At 46.9% G+C, this 20,129-nt stretch overlaps 2 protein-coding genes and 1 non-coding gene across 4 annotated transcripts; 2 read left to right on the forward strand and 1 right to left on the reverse strand.

The window, feature by feature from the left end:
• The first annotated feature begins 1,811 nt into the window (after positions 1-1,811).
• Positions 1,812-13,020, forward strand: WDR5 (WD repeat domain 5). Its single transcript, XM_072352579.1, has 14 exons — positions 1,812-1,950; positions 3,382-3,576; positions 4,197-4,305; positions 5,567-5,640; positions 6,542-6,631; positions 7,296-7,385; positions 7,743-7,826; positions 8,502-8,557; positions 8,676-8,722; positions 9,563-9,638; positions 10,183-10,216; positions 10,687-10,761; positions 11,133-11,220; positions 11,825-13,020. Exons 2-14 carry the CDS (start codon positions 3,496-3,498, stop codon positions 11,923-11,925), a joined length of 1,005 nt encoding a protein of 334 aa, XP_072208680.1. The 5' UTR covers positions 1,812-1,950; positions 3,382-3,495; the 3' UTR covers positions 11,926-13,020.
• Positions 13,021-13,613: 593 nt separating this feature from the next.
• LOC140260625 (U6atac minor spliceosomal RNA) lies at positions 13,614-13,741 on the reverse strand. The gene has a single exon (XR_011905584.1). It is a non-coding gene; the product is annotated as a U6atac minor spliceosomal RNA (small nuclear RNA).
• A 2,196-nt stretch (positions 13,742-15,937) lies between these two features.
• Positions 15,938-18,072, forward strand: LOC140260538 (ly6/PLAUR domain-containing protein 1-like). 2 transcript variants are annotated; one of them, XM_072352988.1, is made up of 3 exons: positions 15,938-16,234; positions 17,315-17,455; positions 17,549-18,072. In XM_072352988.1, the coding sequence occupies exons 1-3, from the start codon at positions 16,159-16,161 to the stop codon at positions 17,734-17,736; spliced, it is 405 nt and encodes a 134-aa protein (XP_072209089.1). In that variant the 5' UTR covers positions 15,938-16,158; the 3' UTR covers positions 17,737-18,072. The 2 variants fall into 2 exon arrangements, 1 of the variants encoding a protein (XP_072209089.1); XR_011905568.1 differs by lacking the exons at positions 15,938-16,234; positions 17,549-18,072 and adding an exon at positions 16,492-16,617 and having other exon boundaries at positions 17,315-17,446.
• The last annotated feature ends 2,057 nt before the right edge of the window (positions 18,073-20,129 follow it).

Consider the following 20,129-nt stretch of genomic DNA (forward strand, 5'->3'; position numbering starts at 1 on the left):
AAAAAGTCCTAACAGAAGTTGCTAATTGTGCCAAAACATAAACACGGGCTTATATAGCTTGTAAACTTACTGTCTTATTACTCACCATTGCAAAAGTCAGCATTTGCTTGTTTGCAGTAGTCTAAAGAGCAGATCCAGCATGTGCTGAAGTTAGTAGGAGCGTTTCTGCAAACATGAATGTCCCCTGGATCAAATCTGCAGGGTTGGATCGGTTCTTGTCTCAGTGGAACCTGTGACAGAATTGTATACGTTAGTCAACAGCAGAATCCATGGCCTTGGATCTGGCATTCTTAAAAGACATCCAGAGGGCTCACATCAGCACTGAAAGCAGTCACTTCCCTATCATCTGAGACACTCATGGACTTTTCTTTCCTTTTCAGCATTACGGGAAGCTTTTCTCGCCCCCCAGAAGCCTCACAGACAGGTGTCTTTTCCAATGTACTTGGCAGATCACCAAGTTCAGTCTATTTGGAACCAAATGGAATGAAAGACTTTGTGAGAGAGAAGCCTGCCAAGGCCCAGTCTTTCACAGAGAGGGAATTTGGACAGAGATCACATCCTGCTGATCCCAGCTGTGGCAGCACGGCCTGCGGAGCAAGAAGGACCCTCACAGATGACTCATAACCCACAAGTTACATTTCATCCAAAGACAACACAGGCTGTCCGTGCAGATTCTCTGCTGCTCACATTATGACATTTGTTAAAGATAAATCCAGGACACTTAGAGGCTAAGGGCTTGTTTAGGATTACAATTACCATTTGTATTGGAAACTATAATTTCCAGTTCCGGAAAGGTATCATTCAGTATAGATATAGATTAATATATATGAAATATCAGGCAAAAAAGCTTCCACAATGAGAGGAGGAAACACAGGCTCTTGTCTCCTACGTGAAAGCAACACCTATCACAAGCAAGCTGCATAAATGCATAGCATTACCCTGCTGATTTGTGGTATTCAGTCTTTTTTTCTTTCCAGAATGAAGACTAGACACCAAGTCCATCTAGAAGAACTGCTGGCAAGAACTAGACTGGATTTATTCCCTAACAGCATAGCGCGGATGGAGCATCTCTTACACTTCCACGCCTGTATTTTCCCCCATGCTCACAGGGCAGGGTTAAAGCAGCAGACTTCAGCTATGGGTTTCCAAGCTGGAGAATGGTCTTGGCTTCACTACACCAATAGCTTTTTTTCCTTTCTCAGCAGCATTTCTGGAGCCCGCAGGTCTTCCTGCGTTACAGGGCCAGCACACAACACTGTCTCTTGGTTTTCTTCCCTCTAACTGAAGGCAGTCGGGTTGCGGTTCGGAAAAAACCCACTGTTTTCCAGAAAAGCACTGAAATTTGAAGAGAACGTCTGCACATAAGCTAAATACTTCCCTAAGCAGGGCACGGCCCCGCACCTACCCTCGCTTGGTATTACAGCATTACGTGGCCCACCCATCAGCCTGCTGCACTATTTACCTTACGGATTAACTCAACCTCCTCACAACAACGTGGGTTAAGCCTGAACTTTCAGTGCCTTCATCCTCCCCTTCCTCAGGGCAGCCAGGCAGCGGACACCCACCTGAGGGAGGAAGGGAGGGAGGGAGGGAGGGAGGGAGTCCAGGCCCAGCTGCAGCGCCCAACCCGAGGCACTCCCACTTCCTAAGGCGGGAAGCAGGCTGAAGAGGGAGGCGCGTGGCCCTTTAAGGCGCCCGGCCCCAACGCGCGCTGACTGATGCTTTTTGTCCCTCTGGCCGCGCCGTAGCGCTCCTGGGAGAGAGCGGCATTGTGCAGCCTTTGGCCTACTGCGCGCATGCGCATTGCCACATTCCCCGCCTGGCGGCCCCGGAGCTGCCGCCGCCGCCGCCGCGTCCCCCCTCCGCCCCTCCCGCGGCAGCGCACCCCGCCTCGCCGCGGAGGAGGAGGCGGCGGTGCCGGGTGTGCTCCCACCCCTTCCCCTTCCCTCGGTAAGTCACCGCCGAGCCCGGCCGGCTGGGCTTCTTCAGCGCCGGCTTCGCGTGGGGCGCCGCCTCTCCTCCCTCCCCCACCGCCCTCAGTCCCGCGCTGAGGGGGCGCGCGCCGGCCTTGCACCGCTCTGCGTTGCTTTGCATTGCTCTGCTCTGCGTTGCTTTGCTCTGCATTGCTCTGCGTTGCTTTGCTCTACATCTGCTCTGCTCTGTGCTGCTCCACGCCTCGCTAGAACGCGTGCAGCCCTGCGGGTGTGTGCACGCCCGTATGTGCGTGTGCCCGTGTGCGTGCACACACACGTGGCCGTGTATTCTTGCAGTCTAAAGCCTTCGGGAAGTTTCCTGCAGAGTTTACCCGAGCTTCCCTGGGTGTGCTGTGTTTGCAACGGGGCCCTTTGAAGCTTGCATGCTGCGAGCCCTCGTGCTGTGCCACAGGGTGCTGCTGCTCAGGTTTGTTGCTGCTCAGGTGCTGCTCTCCCTGGAGGTGCAAGGAGCAAGCTGTGTGCTTGCTCAAGTTCCCAGCTAAGTTCAGGTTGAAAAACATCAGATCTGTATTATAGAGCTGGAGTTGCTGGTGCCAACAGTAAGTAATGAGTCTGCACTGTGCAGTGTGCTTGTAAAGCAGACAGGCAACTGGTGGCACTTAGCTCTGTGCCCTCCTGAGGACAAGATGTGCATCATGGCTTCAAAAGTCAATGCTGTTCCTCCCAGATTTGCTGCCGCAAGCAAAATGAATTGTGCTTGGGATGGGATATTGCGAATAGGCAGCGAAGGCAAATCCTTACAGCGTGAGCTGAGGGTTATTCTGTTAAGCTGCTGAAATGGAGCTGAGCTGCAGCGTGATTGTTCCCTCTGCAGCATCAGCCTTGATTGCAGGGTACAGCACAGCGCTTCTCAGGTTTTGCTACAGAAAGCAGATCTGGTGAGGTTAATGCAAGGCTGCTGTTAGGCAGGGGGAACTCTGAGGCAGGGATGTGGTGCTCAGAGCATTTAGGGGGAAGGTATGAGACCGAAGTACTTGAATTAGGAAATGGAAAACTAAAACAACAAACCTGGTGGGGTTTTAAGCTTTGGAAATGCCTTATATATGAGATGTTGTATTTGCTGTGTTGTACAAGTGTTTCTCAGGTGTTTTGAGGAATATGAGATGAACCCTTCCACTGCCTCTAAGAGCTGTTCTGCTTTATTTCTAGTGATTGGTAGAAAACACAGCAAAAAACGCTGTCCAGGAGCTGATAAAAGTCTTGTATTTGGGTTCTTGATCTTGCCCACTAATAGACCTGAAGGCATAAAATAGCATGTTGCCGAGCAGATGTACAGTATGTTTCTTCATCATGTTTTCTGCAGATCTGCAGTTAAGCTGATCTCGTTCCTTTAGCTGCCTCTGATCTTTCTTCGACTGTTAATGTGATTGTTTGGTTTTTCTTCCAGGGTTTTGTTCCTAGCAGCGCGGTTCCTCTCCCCGTGACAAGGGCTGCCTTGTGAAGCAGCACGTTCATTCTCCCCCTTCAAGCACCGTAGGTCTCATTTGCCAGCTTCAGAACCATGGCAACAGAAGAAAAGAAACCAGATGCAGAATCCACCAAAACACAATCTACTCCTTCCTCCTCGACCAATCAGAGCAAGGTGTGTACGGGGGCTCTGAACAATGCCTGCGTAAAGGCACATGGTGCATACCTGCACGTGTGCCAGGCAAACAGCAATTAGAGAACTGAATCAAGTATGGATTAAGAACTTCTTAATACGTCTGCCTCTGCTGGGCTCTGGAGAGGGAAGTGTGCTGAAGGTTCTAGGGGAAAAGCAGGCTGAGTACAGCTTAGATAGTGCTAGGTTGGTTATTTGGTTTAAATAGAGTTTTAAGGGGTCTGGGGGAGTTGGCCTGTGGTTTGCTTCTGGGCAAGGAATAGAAATACAGGCATTTAATAGTACTACACAGATCAGCACCAGAGGTTTTGTTTTAATCTTCAAAGCACTCTGTGCTTGAACTGTTGTGTTACTATCATCTTTTAGCTGCAGGCTTGGAGGGAATTCAGATCAGGATGAGTTTGGTGGCACGTGGCTGTAAGGTGCTGCTGGCTCTAGTGAGGGCTTGTTGAATTTGGGGGGGGAAAAGAATGTAAACAGTCTGTTCAGGTAAATGTTTGTGTATTCCATTCATGTGTGCTGATCTATTCTGATACTGAGCTTGTCACTGAGAAACTAAATTGGGAATTTATTGAACTCATTCATATGTATTTTTCTTCCAGCCTGCACCAGTGAAACCAAATTATGCTCTAAAGTTCACATTAGCGGGACATACAAAGGCGGTCTCATCTGTAAAGTTTAGTCCTAATGGAGAGTGGCTAGCCAGCTCCTGTAAGTATTGCTTTCTTACATCAACAGTGTGCAAATGCAGGCCTTGTAGAGCTATTTGTCTTAACTGATACTCTGACTGGATGCAGAAGGGATAAGTGTTCTTAAAAGGAACAATGCCCAAACTGGCAGACTTTGGGATAATCCAAGATTTTAAGTTCTTTCATTGTTTTGATAACTCAGACTCCTTTCCTGTTCAGTTTTCTTACTGAGCAAGGGGACAAAAGCAAACAGGATTCTTGCCCCATCCTTGTGCTTTTCCGTGGCACTAAAGATGTAGCTTAAGCTTTTAAATTCAACTTTGTGTGCAGTACCTGCAGGTAAAACTCAGCTCTGGGAAATGTCAGAGTTAACTTGGCACTGCTAGGCTGGATTGCAGTGTGGTGTGAAGAACTGCCCATGTGCTTCTGTTCTCTGTGCCTGTGATTCTTAGCAAGTCAGAGCCTTAGATTATCCCAATGAAATATGCAGATCGTAGCGTTTTGCTGCTCTCTCTTAGTTGGTAGGTTGAGTTCTCCCCTGACAGCTTTGGTATTTCTTGTAATGTTTGCCACCAAGGAAACTGCTTGATAGCTTTCCTTAGAAAATGTCCTTATATTAACCTTAGTAAGGAACCATATACAAAGAAAGGGCAATTAAAAAAGAACAATGTTGAATGTGATGGTGGGGGCCAGTCAAACATCTTCCAGACACGGGAATGACTTTGGTCTTTGGCTTAACTTCACATTGCCTTTATAAGGCCAGTATACCATGTGTAAATCACTTTTATGTTCTATTATCCTTATGAAAGACCCTTTCCCCCATCCTAAGGTTTTCCAACCTCTGGCAAATATCAACTTCTTTTTCTCTGGCCTGTTTTGCAAGTTAAAATGGACAGTGTGTTTGGGTTTTTGCAGGCATTAATTCATTCCAGGTAGTGATGTAATTTTTGTTCTTTCTGGGCAAAAGCGTTTCAGCATTCCACATGGAACAGTACTGCTTCTACCACTGGCAGGCTTAAACAAAAGTAGAAGCTCAAGTTGTCATCAGAGAAACTAAAGCGACTGGAGACTGCATTCCAGGCAGCTTATGTAATCTCAGTTGCAGCAGTGAGCGTGGTGTGTATGAAACCATTCTTTACCAGTTACATACAGCCTTATACGCTTGTGTGTGCATAGAGAGGGAGGGCTACCCACCTTTGGCAGAGGCATGGTTAACGTATCCCTGTCCTCCAAATGTGTCTGTCAGTGCTGCATGTCTCTTAAACTGGCACGTTCTTTTCCAGCTGCTGACAAACTTATTAAAATTTGGGGAGCATATGATGGCAAGTTTGAAAAAACGATATCTGGCCATAAACTGGTAAGTATGAGGAGATCGCTGCGTGCTTGGAAATGAGTTTTTTCTTGTAATGAATTCGTTTTCCCTTCTTTTTCCTCATCTAGTCATTTCCATTTGTGGTTCCTTTGCTGCAGAAGGCTGTATTTGTATCTCTTTGTTTATATGGTCCTGGGGGTGGAATTACTGAGGTGACACCAGGTCAAGCTGGAAATGTGGGTGAAGTGCAGGCTGATAGTGAAGTACCTGCATGCACACTGGCCTTTTTCTTGAGTCCCTCCATTTCAGCAACACCAGCTTCCTACAAGGGGCAATATATTATCAGGTGAAAATCCTTGTGAACGCCGTGCCCTCTTCTGTCTTTCCCTTGTATCTGGAGCAGAGTGGCTTGCCTTGTAAGGAGATTGAATTTTCCTTGTGGCTTTGTCTGTGTAAACACAGCACTTACTCATTCTCCAAAGCTGTAGAGAAAACACAAATCCCCAAACTCTTCCGTTTTGTTTCCCAAAGTTTGTTAACGTGCTGAAGTTTCAGAAGCAAAGATGAAGATTCAGCAGATGAAAAACCAGTAGAGTCCTGTTTCTCCTCCAGCCCTCGGGAGCTCAGGCCAGAAGCAGTGAGCCATTTGTCATGATGAGAAACCACTCATTCCGATTAGTTTATGTAATATACTGTTTGTGAATTCAATGAAGGGGTGTTGGTGGCCACAGTAAGAGCTATGTGAGGAAGCTGTTGGTGTTTTTGGAGTGCACGTCCCAACTTAAAATGAAGAACTGTCAAAGGAGTTGTAACCCAGTCTCATTAATGAATTTGCATCTCCCAGTGCTGAATCTTTGGCACTTCAGCTGTGAACATGGAGTCTGTTTCCTATTTTCCTGTGTCAGTAAGTAAACGGAGCTAAGAGGACTGGTTTCTTTTGTTTTAGGGGATCTCTGATGTCGCTTGGTCATCAGATTCCAACCTTCTTGTTTCCGCCTCTGATGATAAAACACTCAAAATATGGGATGTAAGCTCGGTAAGAACAGAAGCTGTTATTTGCCTTCCTTTTCCCTAGAATTGCTACCTGAAATCAAGTTCTTCTGAGAGACGAGCTTGACATGCTATGATTGGAGAAGACAGAGTTATAAGCACTGATCCTCTTTAGGTAGTAGCTCCCAGTTTGCTGCTTAAAATGAGCAGCTGGCTGCACAGGCAGTGAGGATGGGAGAGTTGTGCTGCATGCTTTTGCAAAGAGGGCAGTGCTTATGGGTACCAGGAGGACTCTGGTTATCTTCTGGGAGTGTTTCAGTCTTACACTAACAATACAGGCTCAAGTTTAATTTCTGTAAGCAGCCTCTCAGATGGAACTTAAGAGTATTTGTAACTTCTCATCATAGGCTCGTTTCTCTTTGCTTATTTTTCTCCCTTCTTTTTTCTGCAGTTACAGTGAAAACTGGGTAAATTGGTTTAAATTTGACGAGATGGGTTAAACTGTTGGGTTTTCCCTGATTGCCCAGAGGCTTTGAAAATTGGTCCCTGAAAAAGTCTTTCCTTTGTTTTTCTTCAGCTGTTCCTATCTAAGTCTATCTAAGTCTATGGTTAGAGATGGTTTCTTTTCGTTCTGCACCATGCAGCTTGTCTGACTGCATGTATGCCTATAGAGGATACTGCATATTTAAATCTGCTAAATCTTATTTCAGGGTAAGTGCTTAAAGACACTGAAGGGGCACAGTAACTACGTTTTCTGCTGCAACTTCAACCCTCAATCAAACCTCATCGTTTCTGGATCAGTAAGTGATTTTTGTTCTTTTGTGCACAGCAATTGCTGCGCATCCCTTATTTCGATGATGTCTTCCTCCACAAATGCAGCTTGTAATTAGGTGAGCTATGCAGTGTTATTGCTGTCTTGGGGACGCAGTCAGGCCTTTAGCCCATCCCTAACATGCAATTTTCTTTGTGTGTAGAGGAAGAGAGAACTGTATTTGCAGTCTGTTATTGCCACCCTGTGCAGTGCTTATGTCTTAGCCTTTCTGATGCAGCTGCAGTGCAACTGGAGGAAGGCGTGTGTGTCTAGACTTGCACCAAGCTGTAATGTCTTCCAGGTTACAAATAACTGTATCATAAAACGATGTTCTGTCTTTCTTCAGTTCGACGAAAGCGTGAGGATATGGGATGTGAAAACAGGGAAGTGCCTCAAGACGTTGCCTGCTCATTCTGACCCAGTTTCAGCTGTAAGTCCTTTCTGATAAATGAACACGCTAACATGCTTATGCTCTTATTATGATACCCTTATAAAATGTAGTGAATAGGCTGTGGTTTATGGATGGTCATGGCTGGGTGAGAGCAAAATTAAGAGCCTTATCTGTAAGGCTTACGTGGTTTTGTGTCTTGAGCCTCAGCGTGGGGAGCAGTGAATAGTGATGTGCTGGTCGTGTCTGAGTCTGGCAGTCTGATGCTGGGATATGGACTGGTGATCTCTTTGAGGAATGGAGAGCAACCTGGACCTGCTGTACATCTGTTGCTTTCATGTTAAGAGCAATTGCTGAGGTCTGGAGCGGGGTGGTTTCGTAATACACTCCAGCCTTGTTAATTCATTTTGTGAAAATGGCTTGGATTGCAATCATATCCCTTCAAATGAAGGAACAGAAGGTGTTCAGCTCTTAATATTTTGGAAATGGAGGAAACACTGAAAGAATATTGAGCCTTGGTTGTGTTAAACCATACCTGCTTTAATGTGATTGGTCTGGTTGTTCTATTTTACCTAGAAGACATTTCATACTTATAATACACATTAGTAGTAATTATTGCTTTAAATTGCAGCATTTTCAGGTGTATTTGAAGGCAGTAAGTTGACCTCAGAACATGTGAGGCTATTGTAATTTCCCCCCTCTTTTATAATATTACAGGTGCATTTTAATCGTGATGGATCCCTGATAGTGTCAAGTAGTTATGATGGACTCTGGTAAGTGGTTGTTTCTTGTCTGCTGCAATGTTCAAATCTATTGCACTTTGATGAAAGATTAATGATGGTAATAATAAAGCTTACAGTGGTAGTAATGAGTCCCATGTGTTTTTTATAGTCGAATCTGGGATACAGCATCAGGACAGTGCTTGAAAACACTCATTGGTAAGTAGGAATGCTTTTTGTTTGTGCTTCATTCTTTGCTGTCCAGCTGTGATACAGATATACTGCATCATCACAGTGAGCACTGACTTCCTTAACCTCTATTTTTCTGTCTTCATGCTGTTCCATTAGTACACTGTTGTCTTTGGAGCTATGACAGTTAATAGGAGCTATCCTCTTGCATATATGGGATCTTGCTTAACCTTGGAGTGTTCTGTAAGTCTAGATGCTGGATGAAAGACTTCCAACGTTTTCTACTGTTCAGCTCTGTAATGATTGCTGTGCAGCAGCTCAGAACTGTAACAACAAAGAACAACCAAGGTGTTTGTGCTGTTGGATATGATGGAAACAGTCTGTGACTGAACAAGCTGCCTGCTTTTATTGCTGATGACATAAGGCATCTTGTGAGCAAAGCTAATAAAAGGAAACCACCTATAAGGCATATGTTCCCAGTCTTTCATATTCTTATAAAGTGTTATATAAGTGCTTTATAAAGCCGACATGGCACTGCAGATTGGTGATAGATGTATACTCTGCGTTTTAAAAGCCATTTTATTACAGATATGTTCTTGCTCTGACAAGTGCTGATGGAAGGAATGAAAGTTCGGTTACGAAGGGTCATTTAAAATGCCTGTGAGCAAAATGTTTAATATCCTTTTATTGAAATACTGGAAACAATCACTTTCTTACACCTGTATTGCTTGAATCACCACAGGATGACAAAACTGAAAGCTGTTAACAACAGATTACTGTCAAAAGAAATTCTCGGCCAATGGGACAATAACGTTATTCAACAATCGCTTTAATAGGTACTATTTGATAATCACTTGATCTTCATTTCAGATGATGATAACCCTCCTGTGTCTTTCGTGAAGTTCTCCCCGAATGGCAAATACATTCTAGCTGCAACTTTGGACAAGTAGGTATTATCAAATCAATTAAAACCCACCATCATTGAAGTGTTAATGAATATCAGATGAAACTTTAGTTTGCTGCTCATTGCCTGTCATGATAATGACCCTACACAGGTACACACATACTGCCATATTATATCTGAATAAAATTCAGCAGCTTGCTTATTCTCCTTCTATGATCTAGCTTATGCTTGAGCTGTCTTCAGATGGTTTCAATCCTTTGTTTACTTGCCTGATGCATCCCAGTGCGAGACACAAAAGTTGAAGAGCTGGGGGTAATGATTGTATTGGGGACAGGCATGATTTATAGGGCCGTCCCTATTTCCAGATGGGTTTCTCTTCCCGTGAAAGAATGCAGCCTCCTTAAAGATTATGAATGGCATGTTGGTAAAAACTGATGCTTTGGGGTTTAACTAAAGCTGCATTCCAAAGCCGGGCTAAAGTGCCCCTTGTAGTCTTTAAGAACTCGGGTATGGAGAAACTGTCTGCTAGTTGGAAACTGCTGGTAAAACACAAGAACTCAATCTTTGGTTTTCTGTTGTTTTCTAGCACTCTTAAGCTTTGGGACTACAGCAAAGGAAAGGTAAAAACAATCTTGTCTTGCTTTGTAGACTTAATATATAGGAAAATCTGGGCTTTATGTGTGCTTATTAACCTTGCTTTACATTTAGTGAGCTTTACAGCAAAAAAAGCATTAGTAACCTTTTATTGGAGCTCTTTCAAAGGTACCTTTGGATGGGGGGGGTGGAAAGGCTTGTGCTCCTGCGTAGCCCCATAACACTGAATGCAGCTGTACTTCTGTGTTTCTGTCAGTCAACATTAAATTTCTCTTGGGGGAAGTGACAAATTGAGGGCTTTCTTCTTTTCCTTCTTTCCTGAAAGTTCTATAGTGTTGTAGGGCAGAGATGCCCTCTGCATCCTCTAGATAAAGCTGGCAGGGTGGGAAGCCTGGGTGGATATATTTAATGTGCTGTAACAAGAGCGTTTGTCCGTGGCTGTGAGAAAAGCCGCCTCTCAACTGTGCCTGTGCCTTGTGTGGCTCTTCTCTTTCAGTGCCTGAAGACGTACACAGGACACAAAAATGAGAAGTACTGCATATTTGCCAATTTCTCTGTTACTGGTGGAAAGGTTAGTGTTTGTTCGGGCTGCTTTTTACTGACGTGCAGTTCTTTCTGCTGTTCTCCATGGGACGTGTAGGGCTGATGCGATGTCAAACATCAGTCTGCTATCAGGGTAGGGTGGTGTGCTCTGACTGAGGTGGTGGAAAGCATCAACAGAGGTTGAACTCTTGTATAGAACCACCTCAGCATCTTTCCCTCATTTAGCTTTCCTCCTCTAGAAAACTTTGCTCTGAATACTCTGAGAAACAGTGAACTGCATCAGACAGTCCTGTGGTGTTGGACCTTCCTTCTAATGTAGTGACAGCGAAGCGTTTGGCGAGTAGTAGCAGCTGGATATGGATACTAAGTCATTAAAATGATTTTCCTCTCTCCCTCCAGTGGATTGTATCCGGTTCAGAAGACAACCTGGTTTACATTTGGAACCTTCAGACAAAAGAGATTGTACAGAAATTACAAGGGCACACAGGTAGGAAAGAGCATCCTGTCTTTATTGATAGAATATCCTTCATGTCAGCTTGCAACGAGGGCTTAGCGTTGGAGTTTTCTTGCTTCTGCTGTCAGACCTACTAAATCTTGCCTGGCTGAGGCTTGATCTAACCCTAAATGTTCACTCCTTTTTACGATTGCAAATGTTAGTTTTTTCAGTGTACCAACTTAGAAAACAGCTTGCAAAAGAGACTCTCTTGAGTTCAGAGTTGGTTAAGATATTTAAGTGTTCAGAGTTGGTTAAGATATTTAAGTGACTCAGAATAGGAATGACGTGGAGTTGCTCACAGACACCTTCTAAAGCTGCAGCTATTGGAAGGATAAGAGCTGACACGGTCCTGTTGTTTGTGTATGGCTGTTTCTTGAAGGCAGACTTGAGCGTGTACTGAGATGTCACCTGCTTGGGACTTCAGTCTCAGTCCCATAGGAGCATTCACTCAGCATGAACTAGAAGGAATTGTGATGTGAAATTTAGTCCTGCTTATTCCCTTAGCAGGACCATTGGTTTAGGCTGCAAGCTGAGGCAATGAGCCGATCTCGTTGTTGTTAATAAATGTTTGTGTGTCTTTTTTCTCCTTGCTTAGATGTTGTCATCTCAACAGCTTGCCACCCGACAGAGAACATCATTGCATCGGCAGCACTAGAAAACGACAAAACAATTAAACTGTGGAAGAGTGACTGTTAAAACGTTCCAGCATCACTTGAGAGACTGTCAGGAAAAATGTTTTTACAAAAAAAAATATATATATAAAAAAAACACACACAAAAAAAAAAAAGAAACAAAACCACCAAAAAATCCCCACACGATGAATAATAAACCCAGTTTGGCAGGAAACCTGAAGAATATCTGATAAAGTGGTTTCTGTTAGTCTTGGCCCAAAAGAAAACATCCTTAAGCTCTTGGCTAGAACCGGGCAGCGTGGTGGGGAGAGAACAAAACAGACTAAAAAAGATGCGGTGTCTCCTTGCCTTGCCTGATCTATTGGCAGATCAATGGATCGTTCTGAGTATCAACCTGGTGTCGAGCACCCCAAAGATACTTTGATGGTGGTGTTACTTCTGGGCGCTGCTGCTGCTGCTTAAGGAAGAGCTGCCGGCCTGCTTTGTGTGACAGTAAGTGAAGTCATGAGCCTAGAGATGCGTGGAGTTTTCTTTTTTTTTTATTTTAATATCTTAATTTTTTTTTATTATTTTATTTTTTTTTGTTGTTTTCAGAATGTAGGTTTTTAGTCTCTTGGAAGTTTCTGTCTTGTTTTTAAATATAGGAGTGCTGCATCTTGAAAGGTGCTTCGTTTTAAACACTCAGCTCAAACTTTGTGACCAAATAAAACCATGCAGTTCCAGTTTCCCCCCCCCTTCCCTTTCCTACCCCTGACTTGACTCCTGTGGTGAAATCTCTTACCTTCTGTATAGTTGCTTACCCCTCTTGTTACGTGTGTTTAATAGATGCTGTTCTAGAGCAAAGTTACATTTCTTCTGTTAACCATTAAAATGAATTCTGCTTGTAGCTGTTCTCAGCACATTTTTCTTTTCTTCTGGATAAAAGGAAGCTCACACAACAACACTGTAAAGTTATTTCAATGTAAAAAGAGAAACGACAACAACAACCCCCCCCCAAAAAACTTTTGTATTTTGAATATCCATCGTATGAAGCTGTACTGATAATGGCATGACTCTGTATCTGTTTCAGCCTTGCTGTTTCTTTCCTCTTTTGTCATAGCCACGTAGTGTTCACACATCCAAACGAATGCCATAATAAAAAGGTGGGATTTTCTGTGTACGTTTGTTGGTAACTGCAGTGTGCTGCGCAATCTTTGTGTCATCATAGAATGGTTTAGGTTGGAATGGAGCTTGTAGATGATGGAGCTCCAACCCCACTGCTGCAGTCAGGGCTGCTGCGTGTGTCCTTAGCAGCCTCCCTTAAAATCAGGTTTAAAAGGAAGTGTTTCTATAGGAGCTCTACTGACTGAAAGGGGGAGAGGAAGGGGGGAACCAGCTGTGCTTACATCTGCTATGAAGAAAGGAACATTAGTAGGAAATAAGGAGTGAACTGAAGGTATCCTTTGCAGAGGCAGCATTCATACAGGCCCTCAGAGACCCTGAGCTATGAGGAAGTCTTGCTGCCCTTCCTGCAGCACGCACAGGGCATGCTGAATGATGGTGCAGGGTTTAGCTTTTTTGCTGGTTGCACGTTGTTTGTGCACAAGCTTAGCTGCTGCAGGACGTGGCTGTGCTTTGCAAGTGCAGAGAAGCTGCCGTGTACTTCTGTTACCAGCTGTCGGTGCAGGGCAGAGGAAAAATGCTGCGATAAGGGAGAAAATGGACTCGTTAAAGGCTTCCCCGGGAGTGTTGGAGTTAAACGGTGGGGGAAGAAAAAAAACATGGTTAGATGCCACGAAGTAGGTGGCAGTGCCTTAACCGTATGCGTGTTGTATAGGCCACTAGGGCCTCTTCCATCCTTATCAAGGGGAGTGCTAACCTTCTCTCCTTTCATACAACACGTTTTTCAGCTTTCCATTGTCTCTATTTAAAGCTTTTATAAATGCTTTCTCTTAACACACGGCGAGCAAAGTTTCTTGCCTCTTTCTTCGCTCTATAAAAACCTTTGTTTATTCCCCGTAAGCACTAAGCTCTTACAAATGTTTAAACCCTATAAGCTTCGTTAAAATTGTAAAAATACGCTCTGTTTACAGCTCCGTTAATATATTCATCGGCGCCATCCAATCAGAGAGCAGACTCTGGAGCCTTGTCGACGTTCGGATCGCTCTGACCGGCGGGGGGCGCCTCTGCTCCGCCACGCCAACAGCGGCACGGCGACAGAGAGGATCCGGGTATCGCGGGTTCGATTCCCGTCCCGGCTGCGTTGTGGGGAACAGGAGACTGGAGCAGCCCGAGCATAAGATCGATTTGGGGGAGGAAAAAAGGGCGATATTTTTGGGGTGCAGAGCATGGGGCTGTGCTCAGGAAGGGGGCTGCTCAGCGGGAAGTTCTGCCTTTGCTAGAGATGAGCTCTAAAGCAGGATTTGCTGGCTAACCCATCTAATCTGTGCAGGGCTGAGCCGTCTTTCTGGGTATCGCAAAGGTTTAAGTGAGAACATGAATGTAGCGGGGGATTTGCTAATCAAATCTTTCTCAGCCGTTGCAGGATGGCAGTTTCCTAACCCTCCCATGCCCTATGCCTGGGGCCAGGCCCCATGATGCTCTTTCCACCACTGCAATGTAATGTGTATCTCCCTGCATTCTGCACAGCCCTGAGCTGCCCCAATGGCTTTTTTGGGGTCTCCATCTCAGTGCCCTGCAAGGATGGGTCAGCTGGTGCTGCTATGGAGCAGTGGCTTTGTTGGCTAAGGCTGCAGAGCCAGGTGTTGTGCCCAAAGGTGTGCGTGGTCTCCAGCTTCTGCATCGCTTCTGCATCACTTCTGCATTGCTTCAGCATCACTTCATCAGAGCCCGGGCTGCTTCTCCCCTGCCAGACACCAATGAGTTTATTAAGGGATTATAAGTTTGCCTTCATTCCTTATTGAATGCTCTGATTTATGCATGTGTTTAAACCAATCCCATTTCCTGCATTTTATCCCTTCTCCCCCAGGCTTTCAGGCTCTGCTGGGTGAGACATGCTATAATCACATTGTTTTGAAGCAAGAGAGGCACCGTGGGTGGTTTAAGTGATTTGAATAAACGAGCTGCATCACTTAGGCACCTCTCCCAGGTGCTAATTGCTACCCCTGTGCTGTAGGTGTCCAAGCATGGACAAGTTTGTGCTGCTTCCAAGTGAAGTATTAATGAGTATGCTGGCTAATGAAGATGCTGGGATGGAGATGGGGTCTGTCTGCCTGGGGGTTCTGGTTGGCAGCAGAGATGCCCACTGGGTTGGGGTCTCATATCAGCCCTAAGTTGTGCTGGGTGGGTGACTTCCAGGTGCTGGTAGGTGGTTGCTGGATGCACAGCATAAGCAGCTTATTTTGTCATTTTAATTTTTTAATCCCATGCATTCGGTCACGCTCCCTTATTAGTAAGCATTAGCTCTCCAAGTCCCATTAGCTCCACTCAGAGCTCAGGCTTTGCTCGTGGGGACACTGCTGGGGGGAGCCAGTGTGGGTCTGGGGATGGATCTAGTGGCTGGTGATGTCTGTGGGGTACCCTGCGGCTGTGAGGCTGATCCTGGTCCAACCCACAGGGCTGTGTGCATTGCTGCATTCATGGCCTCAACCCTCACCTCAAGCAGCCCCAGCTGGGCTTTCCCAAGGCTTAGCCCTATTTGGCATCTCACTGCTTTAAGAGATAGATGCATAAAATACATCCAAACCCACCTCAACTTCCATCAGGTCCTCCCTTTAACCCCCCCCCCCAGCCATCCCCATGGCTGTTCTTTGTCAGAGAATCCCAAGCTCTGGATTTAAAATGAGTTGACTGCTTCTTCTTAATAAAAACATCCCCCCCCTTCTTTAAATTGAATATGTCACAGAGCCAGTGGGTCTGTCTGTGAGGAAGAGACAGCTCAGAGAGGAGAAAGAGGGGAAAAAAACAACAAGTAAAAACACACACATCTCCCCAAACCCCTTCTGCCTAATCCAACTGAATTAGAGGATTTTGAAGTGGATTTAAAACTAAATCTTGATTAGGGAGAATTTCTCTCCAAGAGCTGCTGCACAGTAGTATTAATGGGAAGCGATCGTGGACAGAGGAAATAGGACAGAACTAACCGAGGGTAGCACAGACGCGCTCACGTCTGTGCACAAACTGAAAGAAACAGAGAATTCCTCGGGAGGAAAAGGAAGAAATTTAGCATTAACGCAACAGGACTCGGTGCCTGGAGGAGCAGCCGGACCTGCAGATCTGCCTTTATATTCGACACAGGGCTTGCAGGTGGGAAGCCAGCGGTGTGTGGAAGCAGGGAGGACAGGCAGCCCGTGCCCCCATGCTCACAGGACACATGCCTGGAGGTGCCCATGGGATCCTTTCTCTGCTGACTGTGGTGTTTGTCCTCCCAGAAGGTAAGTACCGATGGGTTCAGAGCGCTTTGGGGGTCTTTCGCGTCCACCTCAAACCCTGCTTGGTAATGTGTGATTTGTTCTCGGTGTGAATTTGGTGCTATTCCCACTTCAAGAGATGGAGCTGCGTGTTGCCACGTTGGTGGTATTAGGAAGGGAGCCACAATCACTGCGTTTGGTATGAAACGAGGGCAGGTGGGTGAGGAACGTGGGCCAGCAGCTGGGATCCCAGCAGCTTGCTGTGCCCAGGGAGGCTCACACAGCACCTGAAAATGCTTTGGGAGCAAATGGGAACGAGGAAGGGCTGTGAGGCATCATGGCGAGGCAGGGGGAAGGCAATGGCAAGAGGAAGCTTGATTTGTATGATTAGCAAGCATGGGAGGCAGGTATTGTGTTTGCCTTAAAATCTATGGGTGATGGAATCTCCTTTTAAATGTATTTATTTTTTTAAAAAGAAATGTGAGAAATGGCCCAATTCCCATTCTGATTGAGGGGAAGCCATTCTCGGGCACAGCTGTTGACCATGCAGGGCAAGGCTGAGCTGCCCTATGCGGAGCTCCATGGGGACAAACTGCTGAGGCATCTGCTCTCACTCTCTCCTGATTCTGGGCTATTTTCCCTCCCTGATAGACTCTGTGATAAAAGCAGGGAGGAAACCAAGCCGTGTAGATGAAGTGAACCCTCTAGCATGAGCAACATGGGCACTGGCACTGCTTGAGACTGAGGCAAAAATGGCAAAAGCTGTTTCTGAGAGCAGCTGAGCTCGATGGTATCTGTGCTTTGGAGGTTCCACTTCTTCTTTCCATACCCTGCTTCAAAGCTCCCTTGCTCCCACCGTTGGATCTCAGCTCATATTTATTGCTGATCTTTGATTTCTTACTGACCTCTAGCGGGAGTTGGTTTCGTGTTTTTGTGCCCAACGGGTAAACAAGCGACGGGCAGATTTAATCTCTGACTCAGTGCTTAATGCAACCTGGCAAGGCAGAGAACGCTGCAATGCTTCGTTAGAAAGCAGCTAGGAAGGAGCCAAAGTGTTTTCCCCCTGCAAAAAAATCCAGCTGTGTTTCATATGCTCTTGTTCAGTGTCTGGGCTCCAGTGCTACGGCTGCAACATCATCGTTGGCACCAAGTACGTGGACACGGGTTGCTCGAACCCAGAGGTGATCACCTGCTCACACTCCCACCAGGGTTTCAAACACCGGTTCTGCATTAAGACCGAAAGTGGTGAGTCTGCCTTATGGCAAGGCTATCATGGCGGGGGGAAGCAAACCCTCACAGCCACCATCCCTGATGTTCTGCCATCTGTTTGCCTTGCAGTAGTCCTGGGCATCCTGCTGACCAGCGGCTGTGCCACATCCCGTCACTGCCAGCAGCAGGAGCTGCCAGGGGTCCGTATCCACTGCTGTGACACCGATCTCTGCAATGGCTCTCCCCAGCCTCCCCCCAGCCTTGCTGGTGGCTGCCTGCTGCTGCCCAGCCTCCTGGCAGCCCTGCTGCTCTCCTGAGCTCCCCGAGGCCGGGGAGTGATGTGTGGCCCTCAGAAGGAATAGGAGAGGGGATGAACCCGTCCCTGCTTGCCTCTCTCCTCAATAAAAGCCACCGAATGCTTTGCCTTGGAGAGACCTCAGTGATGTCCATGGGGGGTGGCTGGGGCTGTGTTTGGCTCTGGGGCCCCGTATTGATACATGGAGCTGTTGGGTCCAGAGGAGACGATGAGAGGGCCACAGGACCTTAGAAGCTGACATCTGGGACAGGCTGCTGGGAAGCTGTGGGTGCCCCATCCCTGGAATAGCCCAAGGCCAGGCTGGAGGACTTGGAAACAAAATGTCCGTAAGGCCCCTTCCAACTTCCAGGCTGACACCGCGGCTCCGCCAACCCCCCTTCCCCAGGTGTAGGCCGCAAAGGCCCCGCGGCCTGCCCCGCTTCTGCCACCAGGGGGCACCCGCAGCCCAGCAGCCGCCAGCGCGGCGCTGCCCCGGGGGCTGCGATCTACGCAAGGCCGGGGATGCGGCCGGACGGTGCGGGATGGAGCGAAGGCCGAAGAGAAAGGGAGAGCGGGGGCTGGGAGCGGGGTGTGTGTTGAAACGAAAGCTTTTCAGCTGCTATCCCAGGGGAACAGCCTGAACGGGAGCTCGGACGAAGAGCTCCTCGCATATGGAGCAGAACTGAAGTGGCTCTTTTCAAGGTCGCTGCGGGGGTTTGTGGTCGAGGCAGGAATTAGAACGCGAGTGTCTCGAGATGCAGCCTTGTGCTTTTATCACCAGGGAAACAACATAAAGCTCGCTGCTGAGGACTCCATGAAGTATTTTTATTCTAAACTTTATTATTTTTTTTTTCCCCCTTTAGATTAAAAAAAAAAAAAATAGATATTTCAAAAGATCTTTTCCTTGCAAAACATCAGCTTCTGGTGGCATTTTGCAGCAAAACAAGTCTAAACTCTACTAAAATCGTTGTCTGAGGCACCTTTCGCAGCAGAATCACCTTGGGGCTGGAACGAGACGTTTTTAGATTCCGAAGATTAAAAGGAAAGGATGGAATTGGAAAACAAATCCCGAGGAAAATAAAACAACAAGAACAGCGACAAGAACCAAGAGCTCTTGCAGCAAAACCCGAGTGTTTTCCAGTGGCACTGATAACTTGTTCCCATCTGAGGAGGAGGGGACAGGGCTGGTGGCTGGGGGTCCTGCTGCTGCCGTCCCCTCTATGTGTCCCCTGCCTCCTGGCTGCTTCCAGATGCGCTGCTTTGGCCCCGCTCTGCCCCCCTTGCCTGGCTTTGAGTCATCCATCTTGCTCTGTGTAAGAGGCCTGTTGCAATTAAGTAGGCTGAAGTGCTCCTGAACTCTTTAACCTTTGCCCTGGGATTGCTCCTTTTGCCCCAGGGCTGCGGATCAGCTCCATTGCGCTCTCCAAACAGCGCCTACTACTTAGCTGACATTTCTTTCTCCTGCTGGATCCTATTAGCACCCTGAGGTTGAAAATGCTACTTTGGAGTGTTGTAAGGAATGTGATTTATACTGGAAAGTAGCGGCAATCTATCTTTCCCTATACACACACTGCACGTGAGGCTGGAGAGTTAAATCCACATCGCCTTGAACAAACAGCAAGCAGACTAATTGTGGAGGAGGCTTCGGACACCTCGTGGGGAAGGGCAGGAGTGAGGCTGGGGGAAATGGGCTTGGGGCAGACGGGGATGTGATGCTGGTGGGATCCCACCCTTATCCCATGCAGGCTGGCTGTGTGAATGGCTGCTTTCCAGGTTGTTCTGCAAGCAAGGCTTGGAGCTGGGCTGCTCACAAGGGCAGTGGTCGTGGGGTACGTCCTGCACTTCTTTATCCTTTTCCCTGCCTATTGACCTCGTGTCCAGGGAAGATCAGAGCTGAGATTTTACATCGCTTTGCCTGCGTGGAAGTGCGTCTCCACAGCATGCATGGGAGCCAGATGAAAACAAGAATTGAACGGTGCCCGAAGGAGGGCTGATGAGCCTTGATCAGATATGACACACTAACTACCGAGGCTCCTTGCTGGAATACCGGGTTAAAAACCTCCACAGTGTCAAATTTCATCCTCCTAAATAAAGAGACACTTTCCATAGTGTTTGTGTGAATCTTCTGGATAAGCCCCAGAGACTGAAAGCATCTCGGGCTTCGTGTGGGCATTAAAAGTCCCACCCATGTGTTTAAAACACACAAAAAAAGCCCCAAACCCAGAAAGGCAAAAGCTGACATTTACTCTCAAATGTCTTCTTCCTGCATGGCTGCATGGCATCCCGTGTGATCCGTGCCTTGCTGGAGCTGGCAGCAGGCGAGCAGGGCTGTGGGCATCCCCCAGGCTGCCACTGAGGGAGCCTAGAAGTGTGAGCACAAACAGACACATGGACACAGACACTAGTACAGTGCTT

Source organism: Excalfactoria chinensis, chromosome 18 (assembly GCF_039878825.1).
Source record: "Excalfactoria chinensis isolate bCotChi1 chromosome 18, bCotChi1.hap2, whole genome shotgun sequence".
Classification (NCBI taxonomy): domain Eukaryota; kingdom Metazoa; phylum Chordata; class Aves; order Galliformes; family Phasianidae; genus Excalfactoria; species Excalfactoria chinensis.